This window comes from Pocillopora damicornis, chromosome 9, assembly GCF_964200805.1.
Source record: "Pocillopora damicornis chromosome 9, jaPocDami1.2, whole genome shotgun sequence".
NCBI lineage: Eukaryota > Metazoa > Cnidaria > Anthozoa > Scleractinia > Pocilloporidae > Pocillopora > Pocillopora damicornis.
Genome location: NC_142678.1, coordinates 3,867,572 through 3,880,646, shown reverse-complemented (window position 1 = coordinate 3,880,646; position 13,075 = coordinate 3,867,572). Strand labels below are relative to the sequence as shown.

The 13,075-nt window shown below is 38.3% G+C and overlaps 2 protein-coding genes and 2 long non-coding RNA genes across 6 annotated transcripts; 2 read left to right on the top strand and 2 right to left on the bottom strand.

The window, feature by feature from the left end:
• The first annotated feature begins 3,597 nt into the window (after nt 1-3,597).
• LOC149039675 (uncharacterized) lies at nt 3,598-5,567 on the top strand. Its single transcript, XR_016180006.1, has 2 exons — nt 3,598-4,602; nt 5,071-5,567. It is a non-coding gene; the product is annotated as an uncharacterized LOC149039675 (long non-coding RNA).
• A 496-nt stretch (nt 5,568-6,063) lies between these two features.
• On the bottom strand, nt 6,064-12,864 carry LOC149039672 (uncharacterized). 3 transcript variants are annotated; one of them, XR_016179982.1, is made up of 5 exons: nt 12,096-12,864; nt 6,849-7,016; nt 6,703-6,770; nt 6,494-6,535; nt 6,064-6,217 (listed from the first exon to the last, which is right to left on the bottom strand). It is a non-coding gene; the product is annotated as an uncharacterized LOC149039672 (long non-coding RNA). The 3 variants fall into 3 exon arrangements; XR_016179980.1 differs by lacking the exon at nt 6,703-6,770 and having other exon boundaries at nt 12,096-12,247; nt 12,345-12,595; XR_016179981.1 differs by lacking the exons at nt 6,064-6,217; nt 6,494-6,535 and having other exon boundaries at nt 6,549-6,770.
• LOC149039674 (P2X purinoceptor 7-like) lies at nt 7,042-8,528 on the top strand. Its single transcript, XM_089183064.1, has 3 exons — nt 7,042-7,559; nt 7,699-7,831; nt 8,357-8,528. Exons 1-3 carry the CDS (start codon nt 7,241-7,243, stop codon nt 8,526-8,528), a joined length of 624 nt encoding a protein of 207 aa, XP_089039190.1. The 5' UTR covers nt 7,042-7,240.
• Nucleotides 8,686-9,613, bottom strand: LOC149039673 (uncharacterized). The gene has a single exon (XM_089183388.1). The coding sequence runs from the start codon at nt 9,542-9,544 to the stop codon at nt 8,729-8,731; it is 816 nt and encodes a 271-aa protein (XP_089039514.1). The 5' UTR covers nt 9,545-9,613; the 3' UTR covers nt 8,686-8,728.
• Nucleotides 12,865-13,075: the final 211 nt, after the last annotated feature.

Genomic DNA, 13,075 nt, shown 5'->3' with positions numbered 1-13,075 from the left:
CCCGTTGTAGGGGCGAAATTGGACCATGTGAAGGGTTAATTTGAAAAATACAGGGGCCACTTTGAAATTTATAGGGGCCAAAACAGCCCCCGAAATTTCAACCCTCTCACATATGGCCCCTTTAAAAAGAGCCAATTCAGCTCCAATGTGGGCCACTTCAGAAGTAGAGGGCTCTTTCCTCTCCATGCTGATTTTCCCCCTTACATTAAAATAATGAAAATACACCACATACTTTATCTTTCAAACACTCATTTATTAGGTTCTAGATATTGTTTATGTAAAAACCTTTTATGGTACCTGATTTTACAGTTATTAAGAATCTTAATTGTGGTATAAAACAGACAAACTTTGAAACATCATGTGAAAGAATATAACATACATACATATTTAACATTAATTCAACCATTTTCTAAAATAGATCTCTTCCCTAAATCAGTATACTTCTTAACAGTGCAAGCATTGCAAGAAATTACACCCAAGAGACACTTGTGAGTAGAGCTTCCCTTTTCGATGACTTAGCAAATGTGGTAATGTAAAGCAGCTTATAATTAAGACTGATTTAAAGTACAGAAAATTATCAAAATAAGACAGAGGCAACAAATGGTCCAGTTCCTGCACAAGAATATAGATCTTGTTTGATTAGTGCATATGAAAAACAAAGAGCCTTAGAGCAGCAAAGAGTATTCTTCCAGTGGATGTGAGAATACATGCACTCATATTGCTACTTTAGATATTATCAAAATATAAACTATCAGCAAGTTCTACCACAGGCATTTGCCAAGTCATTGAAAATAGAGGATACAGTGACAAGAGTCTGCCTGTGCCCAATTTCAAGCAATGCTTGCTCTAAAAAAAGTCAAAATTGCCTTTGACCGATTGTAAGAAAATATAAATGAGCCAAGTAACCCAATGAGAGCATCAAGAATCTTTTCTTGTGAGAAGTGACAAATTACACTTCCCTCTGTTACTATATTCAGGTGATTGATGTATTGAAGATCTCCAACAATTAAAATTTGTGCTGGACATAATCTCTGATTGCTGAATCAACATCAGCTACTCTAAACAATAAAAACAAGTTTTAAAACCACATTAAAATCAAGCCAAAGTGCAAAAAGTGCCTGTAGCCAGAAAAAAAAAGAATATATATACACACACTTAAGTTAAAGAATTAAAGAGGACGCATCAATTCTCTGTGACTGAGTTTTGTGCCTAAGTGCTTGTCAGACAGAAAAGTTCTGTCTGACAAGTGCTTAGGTGCGAAATTCAGAGTCACAGAGAATTGATGTGTCCTCTTTAATTCTTTAACTTATGTATACTTAGCTTTGCTACCACAGCATTGAGCACTTTATGCCAAGGTAGACTCTACCCCCACATTTATATATATATATATATATATATATATATATATATATATATATATATATATATATATATATATATATATAACTAACTGCAGACAGTACTGTTTCGGCCTTCTGGGCCTCATCAGTGCAGTGCTGATGCTAGGATGGAGGTAAGGCTATATAGCCACCCCAAGTGATCTCACATATGTGGTATCATCTAAGCCATGCCAGAGTGCTCAAACTAGAAAAACTAGTGAGCATGCATAATGCTAGCAGCAATGACTCATCCTAGTAGAGTGCTCAATTTGGACATGAAAGCAGAGCTTCGTATGCCAAAGAGCTATATCTAACTGCAGACAGTACTGTTTCGGCCTTCTGGGCCTCATCAGTGCAGTGCTGATGCTAGGATGGAGGTAAGGCTATATAGCCACCCCAAGTGATCTCACATATGTGGTATCATCTAAGCCATGCCAGAGTGCTCAAACTAGAAAAACTAGTGAGCATGCATAATGCTAGCAGCAATGACTCATCCTAGTAGAGTGCTCAATTTGGACATGAAAGCAAAGCTTTGTATGCCAAAGAGCTATATCTATAGCTATATATGTATATATTGTTTTTCTAAAACCATAAGCTAAAACACCAGAAATGGAAGTGGAAGTTTAGCTCAATGTGTGCAAATTGGTCTCCCATTCAAGACTTGAAAAACTAATGTATGACTCCCGAAATATCTGAAAAAAATCAGCTATTCTATGTCCAATATTTATCTAATGGTTTGACAACAGGAATATTTTAAAAAATTGCAAAATCAAAAAAACTAAACAAAAAGGCAAAATTAATACAACCCCAAAGTACTTGAACCTTTGTATCTGGACTTCATTGGCGAATGGGCTCAGAAATTTTAGCTGTTCATCTTAGTACCAAATTAGCAGTTTTTTTGACTTGTACCTCCAAAATGGTCACAACTTCATTAAATGCATGTGATGACAAACACACAAGAACAAAGGTCATGAACTTAAAAGGTGAGAGTGATTATTTTGCAACTTTTTAGTTTAAGGCAAGAGATTCAGCACCACAAAATTGTCTCTCTTCACTACAAGCAGAAGAGGTGAAGCAATAGATTTTTAGACCATACCACCCTTGCGAACTGAATTCCCAGTTTTCTGGGAATTCCTAGGAATTCCTAGGAATTCTCAAAAATTCCCAACTATGCAAATTAACTCTGATTTAAAAAGCTTGGAATTTCTGGGAATTTCTGGGAAAGGGAGACTCCAGTTTTGTGAGGACTTGGAATCCCTAGGAATTCCTAGGAATTCTAAGCTTACTTAATTCTAAGACTACCTATAATTTAAGAAGTGTGGAACTCTTGGGAATTTCTGGGAATTGAATTTGAGGCAATTTTAATACCCTGAGGTCCACATAAATTCTAAGAAATTCTCAATACCTTGAATGTGAAGGTTTTAAGAAAAAGAGTAATTTCAGAGGCTTAAAACTTTGGCTCAATAAAAGGTATGCTATACAAAACTTACCAAGAGATATACATACATGTACATGTTTATAACTTAAAGATCATGAAATTTATTACTCAAACTAAGTTTTAGTAAATCTTTACATTAATATGGATTTTCTCATAAACCAGCTGTCAGTTATGTTAAATGGAAATTGCCAACTTCCACAATAATTAACAATAATTACATTGTTATCTTACTTCCCTAACCTACATTACTGGTTGCCTTTGTTAGAAAACCTTGGAACAGTCAAGCTCAATTGCCTCAAACGCTGTCAGAGACTTTTTGTTGACAATACTTTTAGTAGAAATTTCATGCCTTAGACAAACAAATTCAACACCTAATTAATCTTTCTTTTTTCATGATTGTTGTTGCTGCTTTTTTTCAGTTTTATGCTCTATTTTCATGACTAATTGCTGTAATTTGTTTTGCTGTTTTTATTCTTACAAAACATTTTTGTAAGAGTTCCAATACTTGTGGATCATCCACACACTTTGCAAACATTTGGCATGCAGACAAGACAGAGGTAGTCAATGTACCCTTTGAGGAAAAACACCTTTTATATGACGTCTTCAATTTACTTTATTTGAAACTCTGATCTGAAAATATTTGTCAACAAGACTTGTTAGTAGTGAGAAGTACCAACCAAGTTTCCTTTCATAACTTTCTTAATCACTGGATCTCCCAAAAAAATATTACATCTTTTTATTTTTGGTGCAAATTACAAGTCCTTCTTTATATAAAAATGAAAGGTGCTAGTCACACTTCAATAATAACAGCTCTTAAGTTTACTTGTTGTTCTTCTCTGTCTGTCAGCTATCAACAAAATTGTTTTATACTTCGGGCAGCGCATAACTATTTGTGGACCAGAGTTCCAACGCACCTCTGTAATCGCATATAGCTACTCCTGTCTCTTGTACAAATGTTTCTCCTTTGTAAGACGCACTCTACTCTGTTGTCAATACTGCTTTAAGTTCAGTGGAAACGACTGACTGAGGAATCGAGATGGCGGTGTTGGAACGTGTTGCTGAACGCTTGCTACGGTCAAGCTTTGTAGATTTAGGTACTGGTACACTGGGATCATCTATGTATCTCTTACACTTCCGAATGTGGTATCCTCCTTTTATAAATATGAGGGTAAAAGACGATTTGTAGTCGCATTCAAAACTGTGATTGGCTTGTGTTATTTCTCACCTTTGCCATTAACACAACTCAAGTGAGTTTCGAGTCTTTTTTTCCTCGACAACTTTCGGCCACAAATCGTGCATTTGTAATACGATCGATTCTTGTCGATTATTTCTACATAGAGTGAGCTCACATCTTTATTTATATCACCAAGCTGTCCATCTTCTAGAGGCAGAGAACCGGTCGGAGAAGTCAAAATAAAGTTGGGCGCTTCTCTTAACACTGCAATCGGCAAGCCAGCGGATTCACTTTGCTAGCCAATGACAAGTCCTAAAAGATGCACGTGATCATGCCGGTGATCGGAAACAAAGAAGACTCCATTTGGCGCTCATCTTTGAATGTACTTTTCATCGGTTGATCGCTTTTCTCAACTGTTTTGCTTAATATAACATTTCTAAAGATAGCTTTTATTGTGGTTCAATGGGAAAACGAGAATAGCGTGAGTGTTGTAAAAGAGAAGAAAGTCGTTGGCGCCGTGGAGTTAAAAGAAGGGACAACAGTTGACATATGGACCGGTACAAACAAGGGTCGAGTGGACATCTGTAAAGCTACGATTTTGAAAGTTTGTGGTGAGTAAAAATTGCGATATTCGTTGTGATCAAAATCTTATAAAAGAATAGATGTAGCGGGTTGAATTAAGCTTACATAACGCTCGGCGCAACTGAAACTAGAATAATTCTGAGAATCGAATCGGTCACTTGCATGCCGCAGTTTCTTAAGCTTATGCTTTACAATGAAATAAACCTATCAGTAAGGTTTCAAGATTCCTCCAGTCACGTTTGGGAACATTCAAGATTCATAACAAACCTTAGTACATAAAGAAGCCCTCCTTGGTAAAAACAAAATAATGTATTCAGCCCTTTTTTAGTAAAATCCATGAGAGAGATGTACTAACTCCAATATAAAAGTCACTCAATATAACAGAGATTTCTCAATTTGAGAATCCAATGAATGCCCTTTTCCTCATAGCCATCTTAAAAGCCTGGTCTGAGCTTTAAACATACATATTTTAATATATTATTTTTTTTCAAATTCAGATGTCAAGGAATCCAGATACAAAATGGTCAAGGTTCTTGTTGACAACCTCATTCAAGGCCAACTCATTGTGAGTCCAGGAAAAAAATACAAACAGTACAAACAGCAGCTAAGTTTGCAGTTTAGGATAACTTCATTCTAATTTATTGTTACAGTTACAACAAGATTTTAATCAAAAAATCAATTTTATTTGTCTGTAATTAGCCCCTTCACTCCCAAGAATATAACTATATAAATATAACTTAAGATATTGTATTTTATGGAAAAGAATCAACAGATTTTATTCACAATTTGTGTCAAACCAAATTTAATGATTGATTAGAACTATTTTATATGAATAGCTGTAATTGAGGATTAATCCGTATGAAGTTTTCAAGAAAAGAAAAATAAATCAAATTCCATCCTAATATTACCACACATTGATGTTAATAATTAATCAAAAATATTTTACATGTAAGCCTTAATTAAGCTTCTAAATAAATTTCATTGAATACTTGAATTTTAGCTAGGTTTTTTTAATTTAAAGTATTTATTTTATATCATTAGCCTCAAATTTTTGCTTAAAATTCCCAGTAATTCTTAAACATTCCTAAAAATTCCCAAAAATTCCCAGCAATTCCCAGAAATTCCCAGAAATTCCCAGAAATTCCTAGGAACTTTTTAGATTTACAGCTTTTCAGGGAAAGTCATTGGTTCTCTGAGTTGGAATTCCTAGGAATTCCTAGGAATTCCTAGGAATTCCAAGTCCTGTTGGCTATAAACTTGGAATTTCTGGGAATTTCTGGGAATTTCTGGGAATTTCTAGGAATTTCTAGGTTTTTAGAACCAGAGTTGTTATGGTTGGGAATTCCTAGGAATTCCTAGGAATTCCCAGTCCGAATTTACCGTGAAAATTCACACCTTTATTCCTAGGAATTCCTAGGAATTCCTAGGAATTCCTAGGATTTTCCTAGGAATTCCTAGGAATTCCAAAAGCCATTTCGCAAGGGCAATCCATTCAGTTTCCAAGTCAACTTAGTCTAGTATCCTGCTAACCATACAAGGATACTCTGCAATAAATTTTTTTTTTGCTATCCACTGTTGCTCAGAGTACTTTAGGCTGCTGATGAGATATCCCTTCTGGGTATCCAACTCTACTGAGGCAGAGAACTGTACAAAAAAACAAACAAATGAGCAAATTAATTTGTTGTTGGAGAACAGTAAATTTTTGCAACTTCAAAGTTGCAAAATATTTGTAAGCAAACTGTGCATAAGAAGTAAAAACACAATAATGGTGATCATCAATGATGTATTTTCACCAAACTGTATATGAACTTATCAAGAAAAGAAATCATACCTCTATGCACTTCAGTTTTATTTCAGTATTCATGAATAAATAAGGATTGCTTGTAGACTTAAAAAACAAAACAAAGAAAAGTTTCTTACCCTCGATGGTAGTTGGAATTTTGAAAGCCATTCAGGAGGAACCTGTAGGTAAATATTTGTTTTCAAAAAAATTAAACTGCCTGATAACATCCTATCAATTCACTAATTTTTTAATTTACCAGATTTAAAAATTGGGTTTACTTTGTTTTATGCATGGTGCAAGTAAATACATATCTAATATATTTCAATAAAAATAAAGCAAATCTCGCCATTTTTGTAGGTGCAATCCCCGAGATTTGTCATCTTTAACTGACCAACTGGCACCTTGTGTGTTTTCCTTTAGGATATAATCGAAAGAAAGTAATCGATAATGTACTCTTCACCATCCTGCTAAGTTTAAAATACAAGAACTTACTTAGACAGTGCTCAGTTCTGTCGCCTCGTCCGTAAAACAGAGATCCTTGGGCGATTTACCCTTTTCTTTCGGTGCCAATGTCACCTCTAAATTTTCATAACCGCTGATGTTATCTGAATCATCAATCGACGTTTGAACCGTCTTACTCGAAGGGCTTGATTCTGCACGCTGAAAGAGTGAGAGCCAAAAAATCAGCTTAAAGGGGAAGTACGGTCTAGAAAAAGTTTACCTATATCAAAAGTTTCTGACTTGTTTTTTCATAATTGGCAATTCATTTGAGCTTTAAGTGTATTTGTTGCCAGAAATTACGTTTAAAAAATTGACATTTTGGAATTGAAATCCGCCATCTTTATTATGACGTGGCTATGACGTAGCAATAGTCAAGCGTTGTAATGTCGACTAAGATGGATGAAAACATAGAAAACAGCGGCGAGGAGAGCGATAATGACTCAATTCTCGACTTGGATCTTAATCCAGACGGTGTAATTCGTCCATTCATGTTTGAGCCGCAACATAGCTCATCTTCAGGAGAAGAAGAAATTTCTGTTGACAAAGAAACTCAGGAAGAGATACAAGAAGAAACATCTACGCGCTCACGTCTTGGAAATCGCGAATGGTGCTCTTGCGGCAACTGTCAAGAGATGCCAACAGAAAACGAGTGTATATGCTGCCAAGAAATGGATGTACTAGGTGATCGACTCGATCTGGAAGGTAATTAATTCTTCTCAAATAAAATCTTTGTTTCTAAAGTGATAATTTTTTATTTTTTTACAAAAGAACGGCGCAGTGCCCGCAATGGATTTATTTCACCCTGCTAACTGAGTGATATGAACTATCACTGAAATTGCAGGTAACAAGCTTCAGAGTATTACAGAGCACGGACCATTTGGACCCGTGTGTTTACTAGCGGACGTCTTGAGAACAGCCCTAGTTGGCATGCACCAAGTGAGAAATGACAGACTTGAAGATTATCCGTCAAATGAGTAAGCACCGATAGAATAAATATTTTTCACAAAATTCATGCAAACAAAACGCTTTAGTTGTTTACGAGTTCGTGTGACGCGAACCCTAAGAAACAAATGCAGTGTTGCCAGCCCTTTTAATACAAGTGGTGTTGTAGTCTTTTGTCTGAAGGGTGAACTTCATCGCTATATTTAATTGTAAAGAGCCAGTACACCTCTTCAGTTTGTGTACTTTGTTTTCCTAATGGAGGTAAATTATGAGTAAATATGGACGTGGACGAGACAAAATTGAAAGAAGGAGTTCTTATGAGAATCATCACATCACTTAATGAGGGAAAATAAGAAAGGGAAACTTGCTACATGTAAACAGAGCCTTAGTCAAACGGCGAGCGTCAGGAAGTCTCCCTTTGTCACACAATGTTAGCTTAAGATATTGATCTCATTACAAATGAGCCCCTGCTTGGCGAAGTAGAATTTGTTTGTTTCAACTGCATTTGTCTGGGTTCTGTTCCGAGCATGTATCAATGTCTTTTGTTTTTTTCCTAGGAGTATGCCATTGGCAGGTTATAGACAGTTTACTTGGTGGACTTATAACAGACTTGGTAAAGGGAACAGACGCGTGATTCCTTCGTGTGTTGTGGCATCAATAAGACGTAATTACCCAGATGCAGCCGGAAATTATACAGGCTTTAAAGATGCCGAGAACAATGACTCATGACCGGGATAGTCACGTTTAATTAATAAACCTGTCTTTGTTTTTATTAAACATTCAAGGAGGTCCACGGCGCTATAGGGGTATCGGCTCCAGTTCCAATCATTTAAATACCTTCAACAGTCTGTTCCAATAATAGAAAACTGACAATGTAAATGCTAGTGCCATTTTAGGCGGACTGTTCGATTTTTGTATTTCTATTTTTTTCACTTGCTTAATTTTTTTCCAAATCTGGATACATGCCGTGCGAGAAGGTCCTCTTTTGGTGGGCGCGGAATGGGTGCGATGTTTTTTGGGAGATCAGGGACTTGAACTTGCTCTGGCTCTTCTCCTGTGTCTCTCATCTCCAACACTGAGCATAGCATTTCCGTAACGTGCGGCTTGGTCTTCTCTTCGAAAACAGGCCTTACAACCCAATCCTTCATCCCCTTAGGATAAACATAACGGAATGGTTTCTCCCCACTCGAAGCCTCTGCTTGAGATCGACCAGTGCCCGAATTGTGGTCTAAAGCAGATAGCTGTGTACGTGCTACCATTCCCAGGTATCCAAAATGTTGCCGCTTGGGCGCGTATTTGTTGTAGAGTGAATGGTACACTTCCAAGGCCCCTGTGTGGATGGTCTTCGTTAGAAGGTCCAAATCCTTTAAGGGTGTCTTCTCTAGCACTACATGTCTTAACGCTTCGTGTGCCGGGGAACCTGCGACTAGCCATTTCGTTTTACGATGTGCCCTTGGGGAAATGGGCTCGTGTGCACAACGATTGTACAGCACAGTCGAATCCCAATTGTGTTTGTCAGCCGTGTGGTGGAGGATGCTGACCCACTTCTCTTTGAGGAGCTGGGGATTTCCGTCACACTTCATCGCTGACCACCACATATGGTTTGTCACGGATTTTATCCAAGGAGAGAGGTCCTTGCATTCTTTCTTCTTGGCTTTCGTGACTAGCTTGGACTTGATGTTCTTAGTCAAGTGCCACACGTCTACCTGGTGCTCAACACCGAGGTCCTTATACTCGCTTCTCATGAGTGCCTTGATACCGGTGTGCCTGTCAGTACCTACAACGCCTACAGGAATGCCACTATTTAGTGTGCGATCAAGACTGCTTAAAACCACGTTTCTCCATTGCCTGTGAACTTGTACTCTGCTTTACATGGCAAACTTCGAAATCGACAATTTCCTCACTCTCTTTGTCCATCATGGTGTAAGTTCCGTATTTGGCACTATAGCCTGGGGAGTCACAACGTCCATCCCCGAGGAGAGTGACTGAGTTCCTGTCTAAGAGATCGGCGAGGACTGCCGCCTTTTCCTGCTGCCAACGATCATTTATAACAGGGAAAAGGTGCTTGTTCTGCCAGTTGTGATAATCCGATTTACTCAGAAAGGCAAGATTTATTGCAGAGGCAACTTCTGAAACACGCGAAAACGTATTTCCTGTAAAAAGTATAGCACCTGAAAGCAATACGTTCCCCGCGGCCGCCCTGTTAACAAGTGGCTGGGAAACCCACTCCTTCGAATGGGAGTTTTTACAAAGTGTCGTTACTTTAAGTGCACTTCCCTTTTTTAATAGCTCCTTTTCCAGAACCTCGCCACTGCATTCAACACAACGGCCAAATAACTTAAGCAGTTCTTCCTCAAATACTATGTACTTGGGAGACGAACACATTTTCTCATAAATGGTATCGTGACTGTTACTAACGGGCGGATCAGTCTCCAAATCGCTTTGGGTGGTGTCCTGGTCCACTTCTTCAAAGCTGATGTTAAACGAACTGTCTTCCCCAGCCTCTTCATCACAGCTGACTTGAATGGAACTGTTGTTGATATTGTCATCGTCAAAGCTGACTTGAAGGGAATTGTCGTTCACATCGTCATCTATTGTTACGTCAGTATCTTCTTCCAGGTTAATCGAGAGTTCCAGAAGCCGAGGTGGTTGGCTAGATGAAGCTTTGATCGGGGTCGAAGTAAATGGCTGCGTGCAAAGGGATCCAAGCTCAGAGAATAAAGGCAGCGGATTCCATGGTGGAACACAACTATAGTTGTGATCTTGAAGAAGCAGCGCGTCTCCTGTTTCACTAGCAAGCCATTGTGTTCCACACGTCGTAAACTTTTTTTCAGGTTCGCGGTGTTCTGCGCTTGCAGATGTAGCGTCGGTCCGGATAAACTGAGATTCCGTGCAGCTTGGGGAAGAAAGTTGATTCGCCGAAGGTTCTGTTTCAAGCTTTGGAGAAGAGGGCGAAGCAGCACAGGAGGTAGATAGTGTATCGCCAGTGTTTTCCTTTACAACTGAACACGAAGACTTTTCTTGCTCTAAAGATAGCAAATGGGTGTTTTCAAGAAGGGTGTTCAAGAACTACGATGAAATGCAGAATGTACGGTGTTGATTACATTTATAGGCTGGTATCACAAAACAGTAGTTAGTTGCATTATTAATATTTCACACCCCACCTCCTGTCGGCTCTGGCGATTCGCCCTACCAACGCTTGTTTGTCGGATTTTCTTTGGTGGAGGCGCATAGGGAAAAACAGATGGAACTGCATCATCTTTTAAATGTCTCTTTTTCCTTCTACCGTCAGATCCAAGGAGCTCGGCCTGTATTTTTACAAGAAAGGAAAACAAACAAACATTAAACACACTAATGGTTTTCCTCATTGTCTTCTTATTTACACAGAGTGACTAGAAGACCTTTTTCACCGTGATTCTGGTATAAACAAATATTCACGTGCCTTATAAGATAATAATAAACACTGCTTTGGAAAAATGCTTGGGAAAAATTCTTGGGAGAAAACGGCTAAGCGCCTCATGGTCGCGATTGAATTTACTACACGCGGTCAATCACCAATGCGAGCTTCAATTTGTTTTGCTGCTATTACAGTGGTTCTTTTAAATAAAATTAAAGAAAAAAATACAATTCGAGTATGGGAAAGGTAAACATAGCTTTCAGTTTGAAGCAAAGGTCAAATATTCATACCTGAATATTCCGCTTGAAGTCGTCCTTGATAAAGTGATCTGAGCAGACGTAGCAGTTCTCGGGTTTCGGCAGAGCGTCCTCGCGTTTTATTTTTGCCAGCCAAATTTCTTTAAATTTTCATTTACAGGTAGCTTGTGGAAGCTTACTTCTTTCCCTTTTGTATTTTTGTAAGTATTATGGCAGTTAACTACAAGACAGTTAACCATAGTTAAACCCTCATTAGAAATACTCGTCAGAAAGGTCAATCAAGTCAACCAGGTCAAAGCGATAAACAACAAGGTTTGACTATTGCTACGTAATAGCTGACGTCATGTCCAAGATGGCGTTTTTCTAGTCGCGAAAGTGGTAGATAAGAGCAACTTCAAAGCGCTGTTGTCGTAATTGCAAAGAAAACTGGACAAAACGGCAACTATTTTCGAATTCCTGTGGAAAAGTTCTATTAATAGAAGTAAAATTTTTCTAGACCGTACTGTAACCGTCTCTATCTCTCGGCGCCAAAATTTGATCACGTGACTTTAGTTGCGAAACCGCTGAGACTCAACAAGACTCGGGGGAAGAGGCGAACCATTCATGCGTCAAATTCTCTGGTGGGAAAATTAATTACCGTACCGACGAAGAACTCGTGTCATCTCTAGGTTCAGCGTTCATTGCAATCAATTTCTTGAGCTTTAGACGCTCTTTTATAATAGGGATGTAGTGACTTGGTACGTCTGCATCTTGGGCGATGGCAAGGAGATCTTGGCCATCGCAACCGTCTTTTTCTGCAAGATAGGATACGAACAAAGATCAATGGAGCGGTCAAGTTTGTGAATGTAAAGTTGCAGTAAAATACGTTGTTAAGAAATTTCTTTTGCCTACCTTTCCTTTCTTAAGTCTCATTCCATGCGACTGTAGCCAAGAAACAGCCTCTTCAGTGACGAATTCGCTGCTATAATTCATTATTGTTTCCGACGCACGTGGTCTAGGTTCGACTAATGCCATCACAGGCAGCTCACGCTCACGTCTCGAGAAAAAGCCAACGATTAATTCGTTGTGTGACTCGGTGTTTAGTTACGAGAGGAACCGTTGAAAATTTGAACACTTTATAAGGAATAGTATAGGGAACGAAATATGGTCGAAAAAAGATAATTATTTTTATATTTTCTTTTTTTTTTCAAAAATTGCACCTCGTTGAGTCCAAATTGGTCAATCCTACTTGGCTCTTGGAAGGGCCAAATTGAGAAAAAGTTCCAAAGTAGAATTCATAGGGGCCAATTCAGATTTTGGAGGGGTCGAAATGGTACCTGTCCCGCCCGTTTTGGCTCAAATAGTCCAAAACGAACCTTGATGGGCCAAACTGGCCCTCGAGGAATTGGGGCCAATTTGGCTTTTGGGGTCAATTTGGCTCTTTTCATTTTACAGTGTAGTTATTAAAGACAAGTTACTTAAGTCAATCTTTTAAGTATACATGTATCCAAGTTTATAATCAAGAAGGGGAGAGATGTAGTGTTTTCGACAGCTGTCAATAACAGTGTTCGGAATGCTCCCGCGGTCAAAAAAAAAAAAATGGAGTCTTCTGTAGTCGGAATTTATACGTACGTTGATTAAAT